The sequence below is a fragment of the Natrix helvetica genome (assembly GCF_964273705.1).
Source record: "Natrix helvetica genome assembly, chromosome: 9".
NCBI classification, from domain to species: domain Eukaryota; kingdom Metazoa; phylum Chordata; class Lepidosauria; order Squamata; family Natricidae; genus Natrix; species Natrix helvetica.
The window spans coordinates 2,911,128-2,932,901 of NC_138560.1; the positions used below are offsets into that span (position 1 = coordinate 2,911,128).

A 21,774-nucleotide genomic window follows, 5' to 3' on the forward strand; every position below is an offset into this window, starting at 1 on the left:
GCAGCGCTGTGCAAACAGCAGCGGAGAGCAGCGAAAATAGGCAGAAACCGATTGCATCGGCTTGGGAGAAAGATCGCACTTCGCAAAGTGAATCGCTCCCTTAAAGGCGCGGAACGGAGCGGCGAACCAGCCCCTGAGCGCAGCAAAGCGGCTAAAAGGGCGGCGAACCAGCCTCTGTTACAGCCGAAGGAGTAAACAGCAACCTCCTGCTGTGCAAGCTTTGCCGGAGATCAGCGTCTCGGCTGAGCTGATAAATGAGCTCCTCTATTCATTTCCAAGGTCGTAGTAAATCCAGGCTTAGAGGAATCCAAATCTTTTAACTTACTTTGTCGATTAGTCTAGAGAAGATTAGAATTGCGTCTCTTCAGGCTGGACTGAGTTAAAAAACTGAATATTCCAGGCAGAGGAGGCGTGGTCATCTAATTTGCATAACTCAGTCTCTAGGCTAATGGACAAAGTTAACCCATGCTTGGATTCCCCAAGCAGCGCACAGGAGAAGCAACAGAAAATTTGAAGGGGGGGGGTATCATTATACGCGACGCTAATGAAGTTTCCACATGCAAAGTTGCTTTTTTTTCTTTTTATTGTTTGTTGTGTGCAAGTTTATTTCACTATTAGTTGTTTTCCGGTAGACATTTTGAAACATGCGACAGAATTTGAAGTCCACCTTCCAACAACGGAGTAAGGAAACATTAAATATGAGAAACCTTCATGAAGGGGCTAGATTACATGATAAAGCTCTTTCTCTTAAAGCAAAGACAAGGGGGGTAGGGGGAAATAGGGCAGCTTTCATGACGATGTATACAGAACACTAAACTGGAGAAATGTTCTTTTCAAACTAAGCCAGGAGGGAGAATCATGCGAGACGAGAGATCAAGACAGCTTGCACACACAGCTTCTACGTTTCAAATTTTAGGAGGGGTGTTGGTTTTTTTTGGCTACCTGCTGCATAGTTTCAAGATTGATCTGCCTCTTGCCAAAGAGGGACGGGAAACTGAATGTCCTATATATCACTCTTGACATGGATATACAATGCCATACTTCTGCCCCAATCTCTAAAGCCGGGCTGTCCAATCTTGGCAACCTGAAGACCTTGTGGGCTTCTTGCTGGCTGGGGAATTCTGAGAGTTGAAGTCCATGAGTCTTAAAAGTTGCCAAGGTTGGACGCTCCTGATCTGAAGGGGTCAAACTGGGTTAATACACATAAATTCAAGGTAATTCAGGCTGCGAGAAAGGAACATGGAATGAAGCAGAATTATTTCATACAGCTCAACGACGACAGCTAGCATTTGTGAGGGAGGGGGAAGGGTTTGGGGTTTCCTGCATTATTTGAAACAAGGCAGGTGAGAGACGCTTAGCAAAGCCCAGCTCCTTCATTTAGAGATCAGAGCCATTCTGTCCACCTTTAAAATATTATTTTGGGAAGGAGAAGGGTTGACTGAAACTCAGGAAAGGGGCTCCCTAGCCTTGCAATGCCTGTTGGAAAAGGGAATTGGAACTGCTATGGTTAAAAAGGGGGGGGGGGGAGAGAATGAGATGAAGCCACAAATATCACACAAGGTGTTCTTTCTGCGGTAAAGAAGAAGCTATTTTCCCGTATCAGTTTCCATTAAGATTTTGAGAAGGGAAGGGGGGGGGGACACACACACAAGAGAATGGCACCATCAACAAAAAACGAAATTACTAAAGATGCTTTAAATATTAAACCATCAACGAAGCCAAGGGGAGGATGTAAATGCTGACTCGGGAAGTGAGGCAAGGCTTGGAGGACTTCACATCTCTCTCAGAGTGATCCACAGGTGACGCATCCCAGCCCTGTTCACTGCAGCGCAAAGAGGCGGGATGAGAAAGGAAGCGAAAATGAAGAATTTGCCACTTGAGTCTAATTCCTTCGTGCCAAGATCCTCTTTTTTCCCCCACCAGAGCTGATCCAGGCAGAGTTCTGCAAATAACAGGCCAGAGGATGGAGGGCAAGAGGGTTGTGGTTGTTGTTGTTAACGCAGATCTTCCTCTTCACCCTGTATGTTTTTCTTGATGCGCAGAAGCATGGTGGTTAGCCATTGGTCCAGGCGAGAGATTGAGTCGTATTCCTTCACCTGGAGGGAGGGAAAAAGAAAAAAAAAACTGTAGCCAGGAATATTCTAAAGCCACACAAAGCCTTAACAGGGATTTTAATATAGGTAGTCCCTGACTTACGACCGCAAATGAGACCAAAATTTCTGTTGCTAAGGGTGACCGTTGAGTTTTGCCCCATTTTATGACTGTTCTTGCCACAGCTCTTAAGCGAATCACTGCACTTCCTATATTAGTGACACCGTTAAGTGAAGCTTGCTCCCCCATTGATTCTGCTTGTCAGAAAGGTCACAAAAAGGGGATCTCATAACCCCGGGAAACTTCCGACCGTTATAAATATGACACAGTTGCCCAGCTTCTGAATTTTGACCATGTGATCACAGGGATCGTGCAAGAGTTTCTAAGCGTGGAAAAACTCATAAATTATTTCCTTCGGTGCTGTAACTTTGGAACGATTGAAAGGTTGTACACTCAGGACTTCCTGAATTCCCACCCTCCCTAGTCAATTCCCCTTCCAGATGAGATTCCGGAATTCCAAGCCGTTTGCAGCCTTCCGGTCTGACGTTCCCTAGGTATTTCTGATATTTGATCCTCCATGATCACATCATTGAAACTCCACATGTCCAGGAGGCAGAGGAAGCTGGGGGAGGGGGGGAGACAACAAAAAAATCGAACTGGACAGCAACAGAAAGGAGGAGGATAAACCAAACTTACTGATTCAGTGTAACTGTCAATATTTTGTTCCTCGTGAGCATCCAGCAATTTCTAGGAAAGAAGACAGGACAGGTGTCGTTAGGTCAGTTTCCAAATAAAGCAGTATTGACAGAGGGCAAGGGTCAGCCATTGATGGAAGGGAATTAGAAGGCTCATTGGTTGGAGCGCAGATGTCAGACACTGGCCGAAGAACCTGTCCTTGCTCTTGTGGACATTGTGCAATCTTGGGTAAACCAACCTGATATAAACCATCGAAGAGAAAGGTTTCCTCCCTATTTGTCCCAAAGTTCTGGGTTTTTTTTCCCAAGAGGCAACTGGACTTTCTTGGGGTTTTTTGAAGATGTTTCGCTTCTCATCCAAGAAGCTTCTCCAGCGGCAAATCCTTCCATTCTCCACCATCCGGGCAGAGCTGAAGAAGCTTCTTGGATGAGAAGCGAAACGTCTTCAAAGAAAAATCCAGAAAGTCATGAAAAAGCATCCCACAGTCAAACATCTCCAATCTTTTCTGGAAATCTAACCCCCCACCCCACCCCCACCCCCCAGTGCCTAAGAATAATGCCATTATTGTACGGCTTAACTCCTAGCTCCTCCCCACTCCTTGCTGACCAATCATATTACCAATTTCTAACTCACAGCTGTCGTAATCTTTGCATAATGTCATTCAAAGTCTTGTACCTAACAATCTAATCCAAATTCACCTTCTGTACTTTGAGACTGAAAATGTCACCCTCCTCTCACATGCATACGTTCAGCGAGACTGGCCTTAAGACTCAATAATATATGTGGGTCTATGCATAATTTTGTATGCATTTATTTATTTTGTCAGTTTATGTCAGAGGTCTTCAAACTTGGCAACTTTAAGACTCGTGGACTTCCACTGTTGGCTGGAGAATTCTGGGAGTTGAAGTCCACAAGTCTTAAAATGCCAGGTTTGGGGACCTCTGGTTTATGTAGTGTATATTGGAGGTGGAGACCCTTTGAGAGCTGTAGGCGACAGAATTTCATTTTAATGTAGGACATGCACATTCAAAGTGACAATAAAGTTATTCTAAGTCTTCTGAGTCTAAGAACTACTCACCTTAACCAGTTTGCATTCTCTGGAATCCGTGAAAGCCGGGAACATTTCTTCGTACTTCTGTACAGCCAGCTGATTGAAACGAAGGAAAAGAATGGAATGCCAATTAGGGGGCTGGGTGAATCTGAAGGTATAATAATAGCAAAGGACCTCACAAGAATATTTTCAACCAATTCACTTGCTTGGGATTAGATATGGGTCAGTGGAATTCAAGGGGAGATTGCACTTAGTTTGCTTGTGGCTACTTAGGGATTGTAAGATGACCCCTCTTTTCACCCCACCTTAAGGTTCTGCCATTCCTTCTCCCACAAATATATATCTTTGCATTCCATTTTACCTTATGCTGTTTTATCTTACTCTTTTATCTTTACTCCATTTTATCTAGTGCCTTTTAGTCTATTTTATTTCACTGTACTCTATTTCACTGTAGCCAAGAAATTAAAAGACGCTTGCTCTTGGGGAGGAAAGCTATGGCAAATCTAGACAGCATACTAAAAAGCAGAGACACACCCTGCCAACCAAAGTGCGTCTAGTCAAGGCTGTGGTTTTCCCAGTCGCAATGTATGGCTGTGAAAGTTGGACCACAAGGAAGGCTGAGCACCGAAGAATTGAGGCCTTTGAACTCTGGTGCTGGAGAAGACTCCTGCGAGTCCCTTGGACTGCAAGGCGATCCAATCGGTCAGTCCTAGAGGAGATCAACCCTGACTGCTCTTTAGAAGGCCAGATCCTGAAGAGGAAACTCAAGACTTTGGCCACCAAATGAGAAGGAAAGACTCCCTGGAGAAGAGCCCAATGCTGGGAACGATGAAGGGCAAAAGAAGAAGGGGGCGACAGAGAAGGAGGTAGCTGGATGGAGTCCAGAGGATGGTAGAGGACAGGAAGGCCTGGAGGAACGTTGTCTATGGGGTTGTGATGGGTTGGACATGACTTCGCAACTAACAACAACAACAAGTCTATTTCATTGCATTTCACTATCCTATCTTATCTCATTTTACAAAACGACATGGTCCAAACCTTGGCATTGAGCATGTCAATGCAGAAATGACAGAGGGCTGCTTTGAAGAAGTATTCCTTTGCACTGTATTTCAGCAAGGGACTGTCCATGGCACTGGTCCCGACCTGGAGATTGCAGAAAAGGTGGGGGAAAAGAAGAAAATCAGAAAAGGGGTTTTGTTCTGAAGGAAGTTTTTTTTAAAAAAAATGGAAGAAAATGATATGGTGTTTATACCACCATAGTCAGGATACAGCACCTGCCACAAAAGAGATATGAGGACATCTGGTTTGGTTTTCCTAAGGAAAGTCAGCAAATCTTACAACAACGAGGAGTCCAAAGATGGCAGAGCAGAGAAGTGGGGTGGGCAGGGGTGTGGTTGTTATATGAATCTATGTTATTATTCATTGATTTGTATCTGTGATGTTGTTGTAGCCCGCCAGCAGCCAGTGGAGCTGGCAGGAGATTCCGACAGTGAGGAGGTTGGGGAGGACCATGGGCCAGTCCTGGAGTCTGGGGAAGGCTCTGATGAGGGCTCTGTGTCAGAGGCAGAGAGGGGGCCAGAGCTGTATGCCAGTTATCAGCTGCCTTCAGAGTCAGACATCAGTGAGGCAGAAGAACAGCTGGAGCCTGTTCCCAGTGTGCGCATGCACAGAGTTGCCAGACGAAGGAAACAGCTAAGGAACAAGGGAGTAAGGCCACAGGTGGATGTTGAATGGCCCCTCCCGGGGAGATAAAAGAGGATCGAAAGGGGAGTGGAGTTTGCAGGAGACAATTAGTTCATTCCCGCATTCTTGCCAAGTATTGCGGCATCTGAAAGATATCGTCCTGGCCAATATCTCCAAGCCTGATCAAGGTCGGTAATTGTGAACTATCTTGAAAGACTGTGGGAGAGGAAAGACTGCTGGCGAGGAATTCACTGTAAATTAAATAAAAGGGGTTTACTGGGATGAGGACTCGGCTTTGTGCTGCTGGGGAAGCCTAGGTCAGAACAGATGCCTCCCTTGGACGACTCCCCAGATACCTGCTCAGATGTCAGCTCAGGGGAGGATGAGCCCATTCCTGGCACGTCAGGAGCAGAATTGATTGATAGCTCTGAACAACTGCCTTCTGCACCTCATCTGAGAACACGTAGGGCAGAGAAAAGGCAGGAGCACCCCATGTTTGGAATTATGCCTTGGAGTCCCGATCTTGCAATCCTTTAAACAAATAAATCTTGGCGCTCTCTGAGTTTTGTTGTTTTCTTGCAGACGTCTCATGAGCCAACTAGGTAACTTCATCGGTGCTAGAAAGGAGCGGAGTTTGCAGTTTATAAACCCCACTCCTTTCTAGCACTGATGGTGTTACCTAGTTGGGTCATGAAACGTCTGCAAGAAAACCATGAAGCTCAAAAGAGCACTCTTCTATTGAAACAAATCATGAAAATAGTTTCTTCCCCCAAGTTATGGAGGGAAGTTTGCTTTGTGTCCATTTGGTACTGACTGCTTGGGTTATGGTGTATGTATGTACCTTCCTCTGCCATTATGCTGATCCTTATGTTTGTGCTTTAATGTATACATTCTTTGGAGTCAGTGTTGATCTGGGTAGCCTTATAAACGAGCAAAGTCATGAATTACCTGACGTTTAGCAAAACCAGAGCTAGTCACAATAAATCTGTAAAACCCACAGAAGCAACATTCCTGTTTCTCTTAACTCAAAATTCCGACTTGCCCCCCTTTTATTAAAACTGGCAAATCTCAGCCCTGGTAGATATTCGTTTTCACATCTCTATTGTGACTCGGTATGTTAAGGAGGTGCAGTTTTACGAGGGTTCAATGAAAGGCGGCGAAAAAGAAGAAAAGCAACTGTACCTGCTCATAGATTTCAATAGCTTTCTGGTACTGCTCCAGCTGAGCTGCATAGGTGGCCACTTTCAGCAGACATTTGTTGGCAGAGCTGCAGGAAGAAAAGAAAAAGGATTGGAGGCAACTGGGCACGGGAAAACCAGCAGCTCCTCTTCCTCACCTGCCAACACAGACTCCATCATGCCCACCCGGGCAACATCAGGGGACTCCCAAAGTATCCAAGGCCCAAATGCAAAATATGCAAATATGAGTTTTAAAAGTAGCTTGAATGGGAGACGGTTGGGTTTGAATTTTCCCCAAGGCTTTTTCTCTTGCTAGTCTAGAGAGACTCCAAGTAGAACTGCACCTCTCCAAGGCAAGGACTGAGATAATGTGTCTATAATGAAGATTTCCAGAAAGGACTCCTAGCAACCAGGCCCTCTGCTCTACCCAGGAGTCAAGATCTTTTCAAACTTGAGGACAAACATGAGGGTGGAGGGTCACCTAAGAGGCATTTCTGACTTCTTAGGGGTCTTAAAGCTGCTACCGAAGCAATAAATCTTTTCTCCATGGTAACTGCATTCAGAACAATCCATTCAGAGGAGATAACCCATAAGGAGTTGGGCCCTGGGTGTAAAGAATTATGAAAAGTATGATTCCACCTTGGATGGCAGATGGCCTGAAGACACTCCCAACGCCTTGTTAGCCTCCCAGCTTTTGAAACTTTTAACCTGATTCATTTCAACTTGTACGTTTTAGCTTGTTTTAACCCTGTTCTTAAGCTATGCTGTTTTTATGCGTGTGTTTATATGGTTTTCCTTAATTTGTTGTAAAATGCCCAGAGTCACTGAGGTGAGCGGAGGGGTGTAGAAATTTCTGGGAGTGATGCAGCTGCTCGTTCTGATGCCAGAGATAATGTGTGCCTGAGGCACCAGTCAAGCTGTGATAATTTTGCCCACAGCTCCTATAGCAATAGGAACAGGAACAGCACTTAAGTCTTATAGACTGCTCCACAGCGCTTTTACAGCCCTTTCTAAGCGGTTTTCAGAGTCGCCTCTTGTCCCCAACAATCTGGGTCCTCATTTTATCGAGGATGGAAGGTGGAGTCAACCTTGAGCCAGTCAGCATAGAACTGCTGGCAGTTGGGAAGTAGCTTGCCATGCTGCATTCTAACCCCTGCACCACCACAGCTCTAGGAAAATTCTTTTTATTGCAAAAGTACCCATCTGGGGCAGACTTCAGACAAACTGCTCCAAATCTCCACCACTATCCCAAAACAGACCAAGTCTAAGTTTATAGAGAACTGTATTTCAAACCTGCAGCAGCCATTCACACGGGGAAAGCAAAAAAAAAAAAAAATCTAATAAACTAAGCAGTCAAAATAAGGCTGGATTAGTAGTGTAAGATTTAAGTCAGAGAAACTCGTGAAAACGTGAAGTAGCAGGCAAGCCAGACCGCATTCTCGTTGCCCAAAGCACAGGCTGTGACGAAATATTGCTTCAGTTCTGCCTTCAGGGAACTGAATCACAAGATCAACTCGAAATATTGTGTTAGCTCGCCATCAGTGGAACACAAAATTCCTCTGGCCATTTCCAAAGCAGAGAGGCTGTCCATCCAGCTTTGATCCTTTTAAGCCAGTCTGTTTTCTGACAAACAGGAACAGGAAACATCACAAAGCAGCCCGGAGCAGAAATGGAAACCGGAATGCTTAAATTACCTGTTTGATTCTTCACCTTTGTAGTAATCTGCCGCTTGTTCGTAATGAGCTATTGCCTGCAAAGGAGGGAAAAAGAGAAATGGAAAGGAAACTGAGCATATCTGTGGCTTGAGTTGAGACCAAAAGTACACACACACACACACACACACACGGACTGTTTCCCTGCAAGACCTTAGCAGATTCTTCCTAAATAGCCAGTTTTCCTTACACAATAGGACCTTGCATGCCAAAGCTGCTAGACACAAATATTTTTTTCCCCTCGTGCCATCACTCTGCTGAACACCTAATTCTCACATGACTGTTTTATGCCTAAAGATATTTACTCAGGCAGTAGGGCTGTGTTACTATTATCCTTCTCATCTTTTCTACTACCGTCTCCTATTGATATCTCATGATTATATTACCTTGTTTCGTATGTTCCCGGAGAGCTTAGGCACCAGAGGCAAATTCCTTATGTGTCCAATCACACTTGGCCAATAAAATAGTGTATTCTAGTTAAATATTCCAGCCTTTCTCCATTTTGGCAATTTATTGTACTAGCGTCAACTCGCAAAGCATCCCTGGCATGACCTGACTACTAAGGCATTTGCAATGGGAGACATGATCCTCTTGTCTTTCCAGTCAAAAGTTGTTCCAAAGGAACTTTAAGTTCCAACTGTAACTCTGACTGAAAACTGGCTTAACGAAGCACTAAACCTAATTCCTGGAGTCCATCAGTTCCCCTTCCCTGCCCATCTGCCAACTAAATCCTTTGATACTTTTCCAAAGTTTTCACAATCTCAGGGTAAAGCCGCCAGAGCAGTTCTTAAGAGTGAGAGGAACGGCACATAAATTGAATGAATAAGGCGTGCTAAGATCACTGGGGTCGCGAAGAGTCGGACACGACCACTGTAAGCAAGCTTGTTCAGACAGGGTCTACATGATTGGCCTGTTCGCCATACCTTTTCAATGTCCACCAGCTCAGACTCGTAGATCTCAGCTATGGTTATATGGTGCTTGGCTGCAATGGTGAAACGGCCCTGAGAAAGAAAGGCCCGGGAAATAACATGAATTAGAAACCAACTTTTGGGGATACCTGGATGTCTGCGTCCCGCTCGAGGCAGTGCTAATCCATGGCTTATCCTCCTCAGCTATGCCGAAATCAGGAAATTATCCTTAACCTCCAGATAAAGGTCGTCAAATTAGGCATGGCTTATTTAACAACCACCTTGTTTAGCCACAGAATTCTGGACCCGATTTTGGTCATAACTCAAGGACTATCTGTAGTTCACTGCAAATTCTGTAGCAAGAAGCACAAAATGTCATGTACCTCTAAAGGGGGGGGGGTGTTTATTTCCTCTATGCACAAACCTTTGTCAGCATTATGACGGTACTACACAATTTGTGTGTTAGCCAGACAACCCGTCCCCACCACACACACCATTTGTGGTTCCTTGCTTGGGAGCCATGTCTTTAAAAAGCCAACACGGAACTCGTGAAAAGCCACCCTCTATGTCATGGGTGTCCAAACTTGGGAAGTTTAAGACTTGTGGCCAAGGCTAGCTGGGGAATTCTGGGAGTTGAAGTCCACAAGTCTTAAACTTCCCACGTTTGGACACCCCTGCTCTATGTGGATTTGCCAAGTGAACGCTTTTGTCAGGCATAAAATGTTCCCTGTTTTTAATTGAGAAGGGGGTTTCTGAATTATATAAGCAGCTTACCATGTCTGTGTAGATCTCAATAGCTCTGAGGAGACAATTAATGGCCTCTATTAGAAAAGAAAGAAAAAGAAAGTAAGCCATTTTAAATACATGTAACATGAAGAAACGAAGCCATTCATCCATGCAGCTCCAGCTAAGCTCCCTTGAAAGGGAACAGAAGGCAGGAATATTTATAGCATATTTCTTTTCTTGGATGAGATCAAGAAGCACTTAAGGGAAAACTGCGGAGTTCTTCTTGGATCCGGGACAGAGTATCTCGAGAACAGAAGGGACTTCCTGAAGTGAGACCTGGGCAAATTGTTGGGCGCCCTACTGCCAAGGATAAACATTAAGCAACCCTTGGAAGGGTTCCAATGCTGCCATCGTGTGGCTGCTTGAAGAACTGCAACACTTAACCTCTTAAAACACTTGTACAGGTAGTCCTCAAGTTACAACAACCATTCAAAATTACAGTGGCACTGAAAAAAAGTGACCCATGGTCGTTTTTCTACAGTTACAATTTTTGCATCCCCCTGATCATGGGGTCAAAATTTGGATGGTTGGCAACTGACTCGTATTTATGACGGTTGCAGTGTCCCCGGGTCACGAGATCCCCTTTTGCAACTTTCTGACAAACAAAGTCAATGGGGGACCCAGATTCACTTAACAACCATGTTACTAAATTAACTGCAGTGACCCACTTAACAATGGAGGCAAGGTTGTAAAGTGGAGCAAAACTTACTTAAATGTCTCACTGAACAACGCACCAATTCTGGGCTCAGTTGTGGTTGTAAGTCGAGGACTATCTGTACTGAGATTGCGGAGAATTGGGTGACCTCAGGTCCAGCTTTTGAAAATAACCCTTCTGTGGCCTCATTTCTGATTTTGTTGACACAAATTATACGTAACAGCCGCCTGTCGATCCACATTTCAAATGCTTCTGGTCTCCTCAAGTGGCTTTCTGTGCAGAGATCAACTCTCTACTCGGTAGAGCAGGATCGAAAAGATGTAACGTCTGACAAGCCTGATTTTCAGTCTTAGGCTTATGTCGGAACTGCAGAAGACCTTTTCCATGTTGAAGGAATGCTGTTCAAGTTTTCTCTCTCCTTATCTTTACTTACTGGCATTATTCCAAGTATTTTTTTTAATCAAATTATAAGCAGCAGAAAGTTTCCATGTCCCGCCATTTTCTGCTCAAGAGAGGGCATTTTTTCAGTGGCTCAAAGGAGTCCTCAGAGCATCCTGGCCTGTCTCTACCTCCAACACACTATTTTAACAAGAGAATGAAGTGACCGCTAAAGGCTTCCCCTAACCAGATTTCCCCTTCAAGATCAGAGCTCTGGCCAATGTCCAAGACAACACAACTGCATCCTAATTTGTTTTTCTTTGGAACACCTGTTCTGAATGGACAAGGACCGCCGCCCCCTGCCCCCCCGGGGGTACAGATTTGTAACCGACACTGTTTGGCTCCAAAGCATCAGAATTGTTTCCTTTTCCAGACTCCAATCCTAGGAAAAGCCTTGTTTAATTAAAAATAAATAAATACGGGCAACCCAAAGGCGAGAAGCACCACATTAAAATCCTTTGGGGAAACTTGGTGCAACAGCTTGGATCGTCTCTTATTTCCTCTCCCTCTCATAGCCGATAATCAGCTTCCAAGTCTCCAAAAAGATTAAACAAATCCCTGGTGAGGATTAAATGTGTTTTCTCCTCGAGTAACATTTTCATCTTTCCAAACTATTGTCTGAATCACAGTAGCTACCGGAAACAGATCTCTTGATTCAACGGCCTGCCGTTTTCTCATTAACAAGTGCTAGCAAAAAAGGCCAAAAAAAGGATTTCTCTTCCCAGAAATAGACCCAAAGGTGAGAAGCCGTGCCTCACAAATGGTGGCTCAGTTAGGAGATCTTGCCAGGTATTACATTCAAGAGACCTCCCCCTCCCAAAAAAGGTAAAATCTTCCTTGTAATCCTCTCCTAATAACAAAGGCCGGGGGTGGGTGGGTGGGAAGCAGATTCATAATGCAAAGCTCAGATTTACTCTAAGCTACAGAAAAAGCTGACTTCTGGGCAAGCCCTCCTAAACTTAAAACTGTAATGCATTAAAATGAATTTCTGCACTCATCGATTAGAATTAGGCAGAGTTATTAAACTGCAACGCTGCACCTAAGGGAAGATATCTCTGTATATCCCGTCAGGAAGTGAGCTGCCAAGTTTTTGCTCTTCGGTATTTCAGCAACCTGCAGCTTGATGGCCCATTTAAAGGCAGATCAAGTTGGTTAAGCATTAAGAGGCAAAGTGTAGTCCACTAATGACATTGGATTAATAAAGCAGGTACTCAGAAGTAGAGGATATTTTGCAGCTTGGGGCTAAACTGTGAAGTCCTTGGTGCTCTCTGAGCTTCAGTGGCTTTGTTGCGGATGTTTCATGGCCCAATTAGGTAACGTCTTCAGTGTTAGAAGGGAGTGGGTTTTGGAAGAGGAGGAGGAGGAGGATTGTGGGATCCTTGGTGCTCTCTGAGCTTGGTGGTTTTCTTGGAGATGTTTCATGGCCCAACTAGGTAACGTCTTCAGTGTTAGAAGGGAGTGGGGTTTGGAGGAGGAGGACGACGACAACTGTGGGGTCCTTGGTGCTTTTGTTGCAGACATTTCATGACCCAACTAGGTAATGTCTTCAATGCTAGAAAGGAGTGGGGTTTAGAGGAGGAGGAGGACTGTGTGGTCTTTGGTGCTCTCTGAGCTTGCTGGCTTTCTTGCAGACATTTCATGACCCAACTAGGGAACATCATCAGTGGTATGTGATTATGCTACTACTGATAATGTTACCTAGGTGGGTCATGAAATGTCTGCCAAAAAAAAAAAAAAAACAAGGCTCAGAAAATACAAGGATCCTGGATACTCAAAATCTTTTCATCCCTATGAAGTATTTAATCAAAATCTAATTACTCATATTTTCTTATTTGAGTTGAACCAGCTGAAACTATGATTCACAGTTGCTCAAGAGAAGCCAGGGTCTTGAAGCTATTTCCATAGGCCAAGGAGGTGACCTCACAACAGGAGAAGGTGCTGCACATCCAGGTGGCAGGGTCATGTGTGAGTTGGCCCCTGAAGCCATTGCTTAGATCAGTTCTTGTCTTCCCCCCTCCTAGTCATGCTCGAAGTGACCAAAAGGGAAATAACTATCAATAAGTCAACAGCTATGTTGACTTATTTTCTTTTTCCTTTTTGGGGGGAGGGGGGGGATGAAATATATATTTGTTGAAGCCTAAAGCATTGTTGGATACACTGCATGATGAAAACTCACATAAATTGGAGGTGTCAAATTCAACGCCTGGGGGGCAGTTTCAGCCCACAGGGTGCTTAGATCTGGCCTGCATGGCTGCCCTGGAAGCAGCAAAGGACTGGCCCATGATGCCTCTGCCAGCCAAAACAGAGCTTGGGAGGGTCGCTGGCAGAGGGCTGCAAGAGGCCGTCGCAGCTGAAAACAGAGCTTGCTGACAGAGCGCTCGTGCCACCTCCTGCGCCCCCCGACATGAGTGATCTCGATGCCAACCTCGGGCCGAGGTCAAACACAACCCTGGAAATGGCCACGAAAGAAATCGAGTTTGACACCCCTGCTGTAGATCAAACCGGTTTAGTGGACGTGATGGGAGATATGAACAGATCATCCTTACAGCCTGAGGGGTAATCCTATCTTATTCTGCTAAGGCCGCAGGAGGACCTTACCCCCCTTTACTTACCTTGCGGATCAGCCTTTTTGAAAGCGTTACCGGCATCCACAAAGCTCATAGCTGCGTCATGCTTGTTCTGCAGCTGGAGGTGGAGCTGAGCAGCCTGACAGAATGCGTTCCCAGCAGCTAGGAGAGAAAAAAAGAGTCAAAAGGGGTGGGGTGAGGGGAATGAAAGGCTGGGGACTTTTTAATATATCACTTAAAAAGTTCAAAACCAGGTCTAAATTCTGAAGAGTTTGTGTTTTATCCTCCTCGGTTAGAAACGAAAGAGTAACAGGAAGGAAAAGGCTTGGAGCGTACAATCTTAGTCACTTTGTCATCACTGCTATCAAATCTTAGGGTACACCCCCACTGCTTCTAGAGCAGTACTTAAAACTGCAACCACCTCCACAGCTTTGGGCAGTGGCAATTCCACAGCCAAAGAGGTTGGTGGGAATATGAGTCATTGTTCCATGAAACTAGCCAGAACAGCACTTGCCCAGCCCTTCCTGGTTCTGTAAGGCTGTTCGGGCACTTCCAACAACTCGGGCTGAGGAACGTTCCTCTTTGAGGATGATCTATCATAGGGGTCTCCAACCTTGGCAACTTTAAGACTTGTGGACTTAAACTCTTTGCTGGCTGAGGAACTCTGGGAGTTGAAGTCCACAAGTCTTAAAGTTGCCAAGGTTGGAGACCCCTGATCTATCAGCAGACAAAGTGATGTACGTGTATCTTAGCAAGCCAAATATGCCACAGGATGGGACACAGGGTCAAACAGCTACATACCACTCCAGTTCTTGGCCATTTTGAACATGTTAGCCGCTCTGGCATAGATATCGCATGCTTCTTCAATCCTGGAGGAGCCACCTCTAGGGAGGAAAAGAACACGGTGCATCAGCAGAGAACAGGTAGAATCGTTTACCTGCAAAAGTGTAGGAGATGACCAGGCTGAGCCAGAGGGAGGGGTCAAACGGGTCATCAGTCACAAGTCCCTTCGTGCCCACAAGGCATCTAGGTCCAGCCCACCTTGATTCTATTGACTCCTATCTACTGCCAATTTGCTTTGACCATTAGTAGTTCAGATTCTTGTAGAGAGCTTAAACTTGCAATAAATCTTCTGATTTCCCTGGCGCTTGATAAGAAGTATCTAAAGAAAACCCTCTCTTTCTCCATACTGAATATCCAACAGTTGTAGCACTTAATATGTTGGCAAACAAAAGAAAGAATATAGTTATTTTTTCTTTGTGCATAAACATCAACATGTACCTTTTTGAATAAGAAGCTATTATTAGTCACATAATTCTAACAAAAACTCTGCATGCAATTATATAAAGGCATGGCTGTAGGGCCCCCAAATACAGGTTATGTATTTCACAACAAGAAACATGAATCAAAGGAAAGGCAAGTATAGCTTTATTTCAATCCAGAGAGTAATATGATGTATGAACAAAACAATTGTTGTTTAAAGTATATGCTTTTATAAGACATGGAACTGATTAAATTAGATCTGCATTTCTTAATACTTAGAAAATACTAAAGCAATTTTCTTTGGAAAATTAAGTCCCCCTCTTAGAAATAAAGAGAACTGTGTGCTACTGAATTGTATTAAACAGACCCCAACATAAATACTAAAAAATAGAGCTTTAGATTTATAGCATAATCAAGTCACACAACCTGTACTTTATTGGATTTTAATGTTTCCGTTCAAATAGCATTGGCTACTGAAACTTTTAAAACATACAACTTAAAAACGCTAATGCTTTAACTGTGCCCACTACAGTTAAACCTATTAAACGAGACCTCATGGCTGGAGCTCAGGAAAAATAGTTGATTCGTGTTTTCCAGAAACCAGACATCATATCTGCCACAAAATGCTGCACCTGGTTATGCCAGCTCTGCTCTAATCCCAACAGTTTGTAGAAAGCTTAAATTTTGTCCTACGGTTCCAGCATATTCCCTTCCAGAAAGCAATTTTCCCTGCTCTGTGACTAGAAACCTACAATTCATTTTCTTCGAGAATTACTTACAGATGGCAGCCAGACTTTGCCAAATGCCAGAGTTTCAACCAAATAAAACCCAGGAAAAGAAAGTATTTTTAGTTAATGTTCTCTTGGAACATGAGAACAGAAAGGAAGGGGCCAAATTTAAGGGGCCAAAGAACATAGAAATAATATCTCAACGCATGTATTTTGAGATGTTAAATTTCTTCAGTCAGTTCTGAAAAATGTACAGAATCCAATTTGGGAGATTTCCAAGCCATAGTGGTTGGAAAGCTTGCAGCCTCTAAGGAAAGTTGTCAGTCACGGCTTAGCTCAGAGACATGAGTGATAAATTCCAGAAAAACATTTTAACTGTTGCCCAAGATACATGGAGTATGCTGGCCTGGGAACAATTCACAGGGCTGGATGCAAAGAGGCATTTCAAATACAAAAAAACTCTCAGAAAATTTTGGACAATTAAATAGAGCCTTAAAAAGGTGGGCCATTGTATATCCAACATATAAGCTAAATGCTAGGGAGCCAAAATGTTTTCTCAGACTACAATTCTACACATTTTATCCTTGTTAACTAAGGAGAATTTCTTAAAAGTAATCCAAAATGCTGCCTGCCAAATAGTTAAGAGGACTTTCTCTTAACCCCCCCCCCCCAAAAAAAACCAACCCACCACCATGCTATTTTCTTATTTTTTCCGAAGAAGCCAAGGTCATGTTCAACATGGAAGGGATTTATGTACTGTGTTATATTAACTAGCCAGTCAGTGGCATGTAAACAAAATAAATAAGTGTAAGAGGCGAATATTTTAATCCACACAATGCATTGGCTGCCCTCACGGGTCCAAAGCATTTAACCAAGTGTGTATTTTTAAGCCTTTTAAAACCAACACATTCCAATTTACAGAGTTGGCATTTGCTATACATGCTATGGAAATTGTCTCTTGGGACCTTACTAATTTTGTAATGGACAGAAGAAATGTAGAGTAAGTTTGACAGGATCACAAACCTTGACCAATTTAGCAGTCAGAGTTCTTATCCCGGGAATTGCATTTTGCTATGTGGTAGATAATTTCGACAGCCTCCTTTCACAGTACTTCCATAACATTTTTTTTTCTGGGAGTAGACATTGTTCTACACAAATCCCACCTAGTTACTACCAGTGTGTGGCGCCCCCCTAATTGCCTCTGTGCACATAATTATTCCCAGCAAACCTAGCATAAAAACAGCTAGGTGGCATCATTATTGCCTGCAGAGGAAGTATCTGGAAAACGAGCATCTTCATTATTAGTTTCTCTACCTTCTTCCAGGTAACACACACCATCAATGCTGGCAATAAGGTCTACAAATCTACAAATTTTTGCCATACCAGGCCTTTATTCACAGTCTGTGGGTGAAAAATAAACACCAATGTCCTGCTGCAGAAGTATGTGCCACCTCTCAAGTCCCATATTGACATTATATAATAATACAAGGAATTAACCTTTGCCATACACCCTCCATTCTCTCTTTGCCCACTTGGCAACAGTTGGTTGCATTGTCTGTGGGAGGAAAGACATATAGCTTTAAAAAAATGAAGATCAAACTGCTGCACTTCCACTCACTTACATCATGCTTTCAGGGAGGAAAAAACATTTTCGCTTGAACTAGAGACATTACTTGGATGCATGAAGAAATAACCTTAAGCAATTGGTTGGGAAATATTTTGTCCCATTTAACTGACCTACTTTTGGCATAGGGCAACTTTTAACTTTGGTGACTTGGTTATCTAACATCTATTCTAAATTTGACTTCTGCACCAGGCCACTCCCTGAGTGAAGGCTCATTGTAGTGTGTGTGCATTTCATTCTCCAGCTCTTTCTGAAATGCAATGGGACTTTCATTCACTCGGTTTTGTAAGTTGACTATGCTGCCCCATTGGTCTTATGCCTGCCCAACTTACTCTGATCTGCAAGCTCCTAACCCTACAGGTGGTCCTTGACTTACAACCACTCATTCAGCAACCACTGCAAGTTATGACAGCACTGAATGAGCAGTAGTTATAAGCGGTCCTCAAAGTTCCAACTTGTAGTTACATGATCACGATGACACAAGCGTGGGGCAACTGGCTCACATTTATGGCGGCTGCAGTCACTCATGATCACAGAATCGTGATTTGTGACCTTCCTTGATGTCTTCCCACAAGAAATTCACATAAGTTGCTGACACCATTTTTTCTTGAGGGGTTCTACTCCTTGCTCACTAGTAAGTGTCGTAAAATATCACATGACAGCAGCGTGATGCCGCGAGTTTGATACCCGTGTCATAGCATATGCATGCAGCCCTCACCAGGCCCCTGTGCTTCCTGGTGCCAAGAGCACCCTCCACACTCCTTGCCTGGAGCTCTCATCTCTTCCCACTTAACGATCCACATGGTCCTGTAGTTATGATGGCAACCGGGACCAATGTCACTAACTGGAGTGGTCACATGAGGTTACACTTTACAACCACATCATTTAGCACCAAGCGTTTTGGTCCCAATCGCGATAATAACTTGAGGACTGCCTGTAGAGCTCAGCAGAATTTTAACTTTAGTCAAATGAAAATTCATGAAGGTGAAACAATGAATAATAAACTACACTGTTGTTCTCTGATAATATCATTCATACCTCTGTCATTCCTTAAGATTAAATTAGCATAGGAAATGTATCCTCCTTATGACCTCCTTCAATCTTGTTTTGGCAACCACTAAAATCTGCTTTTTTTTCATACTGGGCTTCAAATAAAGATTAGTGCCTTAAATCAAATAGATTAGCTGTTCTACAGAGCTTAGCCCTGCTGCCTGCTCCAATTTTTAGCAATTATATTTCTACTATTTTAATAGTAAAAAAAAAAAAATTCCACTAGCACCATATTACTACTAAGACCCATACTTTACAATTTCTTTGAGTTCCTGGAAGTCTTACCCACACATTTCCAGACAGTTGTTGATTGGGCACCTTATCATCATTCAGCATCTTTTTTTTAGATCAGTATAAGCCCCCAAATGCGAACAATTATGCCAATTCAAATAGAGCGCAAACCCACTCCTTCTACCACTGAAGATGTTCCCTTATTGGGTCATGAAACGTCTGCAAGAAAACAACCAAACTCAGAGAGCACCAAAAACTACACATTCCTCCTCCTCCTCCCATTCCCTTTTGGCATTGAAGAAACTCAGAGAGCACCAAAGACCCCACAGTCCTAATCCTCCAAATCCATGTGGGAAAACCAGTTTCACTGAACTGCACCAACTGCGGTGATTCACCCTTAACAACTGTGGCAAGACCCCTCACTTCCTGGACATACATTGTCTCAACTCCTGCCCTCAAAAATTAGGCTATAGAGCACTGCACACCAAGACAACGTAGACGCAAGAACTGTTTTTTCCCTGAACGCCATCACTCTGCTTAACAACTAAGTACCACAACACTGTCAAACTATTCACTAAGGCTGCATTATTATTACTATTAGTCTTCTCATCATTCCTAACATCCATCTCCTCCCACTTATGACTGCAGGACTTTGTGGCTTGTATCCTTGCGATTTATACTGGTATTGTTTCCTGATTGCTTATTTGTACCCTGTGACTATCATTAAGTGTTGCACCTTAGGATTCTTGACGAATGTATCTTGTCTCTTTCTATGTACACTGAGAGCATCTGCGCCAAAGACAAATTCCTTATGTGTCCAATCACACTTGGCCAATAAAGAATTCTATTCTATTCCAATTTTCTACTCTACTCTACTTTACTTCTATTCTAAAGTCTTCATTATTCTATTCTAAACAAAAAACCCTTCTCGCCTGGCCACCTAAATTGGGGGGGAGGGGGGGCTGGTCCCTTGTGGTCGTAAGTCGAGGACTTCCCGTACCAGAGTCCGCCTAAAAACCGTTTTCTGCCCCTCAAAAAACCCCACCGCGAACCTGACGCAAGGCAGCAAGGCCCGCATCCGAGAGACCGGGGCCCGCCTGACAGCTCGGCCGTACGGGCCAAACGCCTCCGGGCCCCTCACGGCGGGAGAAGCCGGCCCCACCTTCTCCTCTCCCTCTCTCTTTCTCTCCCTCCCTCCGTGTCGTCGGCTCTTCGCCTGACAGGCCGCCCCTGACAGGTTCTGCCGGCGGCGCTGGGCCTTACCCGAAGAGTCCCGAGAAGAAGCCGTGGGAGCCGCGGACTTTCTTGTCCGCCTCGGCCAGCAGCTGCAGCGCCTCCTTCTCCTTGCCGCTGGTGTCCATCGCCATGGCCGGCGGAGAACGGCCCCGCGCCCCGCGGAGAAGCCGAAGCTGAGGGGAGAAAGAAGAAAAAAAAAAGGCCGGACAGACGAACGAGCCTAACTGTCTCCCCTCACCGCGGTCGCCCTCCCTTCAGGCTGAGGGGGAGAAAAAAAGAAGAGACGTCGCCTGACGCCCCCACGTCGGCACGCACAGCCAATGGGCGGCGGCGGCGACTGTAATTCCCGCCCCCAACCCCGTCGGCACGTGACCTAAGCCGCGCCCACCGCCGGAGTCTCCCTCACGTGACTCAAGGCCATGCTGACTCACCAGCGTCACGTGAGCCCGGGCGACGCCGCAAGGGAAGACCGCTCGGGTGGTAGAGTCCAGAAGAGGGGAAGGGGACGGGGAGGGGGGTTTAAGGCCGAGTTGGGCTGTACCATTTTTTTTATTTACGGGGCAGATTTGAAATCCAATGCTTCCGCTCAAAAGAAACTGGAACTGCGGACTTTTTCCAATGGGCGCTTCGGTTTTTTTGGTCCTCCAAATTGCCCATGGTCCGCAGCCAGGTTGGTTGTGGATTATGGGAGTTGTAGTCCAGTGAACTCTTGGTACACCCAAGCCAGGAAGTTCTTGGGAGGCTTGAAAATCAGGGGAAAGAGCACATTTTGCAGGCGCCAAATTTGCAAAATGCAAAATTGCAGCAGTCTGGCCTTTCTTGATTTGCTCCAATAAAGCATTGTGGCCATCTCAGGATCTCTTCTAGATCTGGGGGTGGGGTGGGGGTTGTCTCCAAACGTGGCTATTTTTTAAGACTTGGGGGGCTTTGACACCCAGTATTCCTCAGCCACCATGTCTGGGGAATCCTGGGAGTTCAAGTCCCCAAGTTTTAAAGTTGCCAAATTTGGAGATCCGTTAGGCATCTCGAAAAGGGTGGCTCAGTGGCTAAGATGCTGAGCTTGTCTATCAGAAAGGTCGGCAATTCGGCGGCTCGAATCCCAAGCGCCGCATAACGGAGTGAGCTCCCGTGACTTGTCCCAGCTTCTGCCAACCTAGCAATTCGAAAGCACGTAAAAATGCAAGTAGAAAAAATAGGGACCACCTTTGGTGGGAAGGGAACAGCATTCCGTGCGCCTTCGGCGTTGAGTCATGCCGGCCACATGACCATGGAGACGTCTTCGGACAGTGCTGGCTCTTCAACTTTGAAATGGAGATGAGCACTGCCCCCTAGAGTCAGGAACGACTAGCACATATGTGCAAGGGGAACCTTTACCTATGCATCTTGTAGAGGAAACCAGAATCCCAATTTCCATTTTCCAAATTATTGAAATCCAAGCATGCTGGCTGGAGAATTCTGGGAGTTGACATCCACATATCCGAAAGCTATCAAGATTGAGAAACACTGATCTAGCCCACTTGAACTGGCTGGACTTTTGGCCTAAAATCCAGAAAGATTCTTAAGCTGCAAACCATCCTAAAAGGGCCGTTATATAAAGACAAGTTTGTGGCTTCACGTCACTCTCAACCCCTGGGGAGTGCCTGGACTAGTTACTGCAGTTTTTCTTGGCAACATTTGCAGACATGGTTTGCCGTTGCCATCTTCCTAGGGCTGAGAGCGTGCGACTGGCCCAAGGTTACCCAGCTAAATGCCTAAAACAAGACTAGAACTCACAGTCTCCCGTTTATTAGTCTGGTGCTGCTTTTAGCCACTACACCCAAGAGGCTCCAAGTGGCTGTTCAATCCCCTCGAGAATCAAAAAACATTTTCAACATCAA

At 44.8% G+C, this 21,774-nt stretch overlaps 1 protein-coding gene across 1 annotated transcript; it reads right to left on the bottom strand.

Moving 5' to 3' along the window:
* Positions 1 to 565: 565 nt before the first annotated feature.
* Positions 566 to 20,178, bottom strand: NAPA (NSF attachment protein alpha). The gene is made up of 11 exons (XM_081962792.1): positions 19,925 to 20,178; positions 14,567 to 14,649; positions 13,811 to 13,927; positions 10,094 to 10,140; positions 9,335 to 9,412; positions 8,394 to 8,449; positions 6,704 to 6,788; positions 4,877 to 4,981; positions 3,866 to 3,934; positions 2,788 to 2,838; positions 566 to 2,096 (listed from the first exon to the last, which is right to left on the bottom strand). Exons 1-11 carry the CDS (start codon positions 20,026 to 20,028, stop codon positions 1,995 to 1,997), a joined length of 897 nt encoding a protein of 298 aa, XP_081818918.1. The 5' UTR covers positions 20,029 to 20,178; the 3' UTR covers positions 566 to 1,994.
* Positions 20,179 to 21,774: the final 1,596 nt, after the last annotated feature.

What these genes read in the sequence shown, in the direction of transcription:
- NAPA (XM_081962792.1), bottom strand. Translation starts at nt 20,028, where the DNA reads ATGGCGATGGACACCAGCGGCAAGGAGAAGGAGGCGCTGCAGCTGCTG. An exon ending in CAAAAAGGCTGATCCGCAAG is followed by an intron (nt 10,141 to 13,810) that starts GTAAGTAAAGGG and finishes CTTTTCTAATAG; the next exon opens with AGGCCATTAATTGTCTCCTC. An exon ending in AAAGGTGAAGAATCAAACAG is followed by an intron (nt 6,789 to 8,393) that starts GTAATTTAAGCA and finishes TTCTTCCTGCAG; the next exon opens with CTCTGCCAACAAATGTCTGC.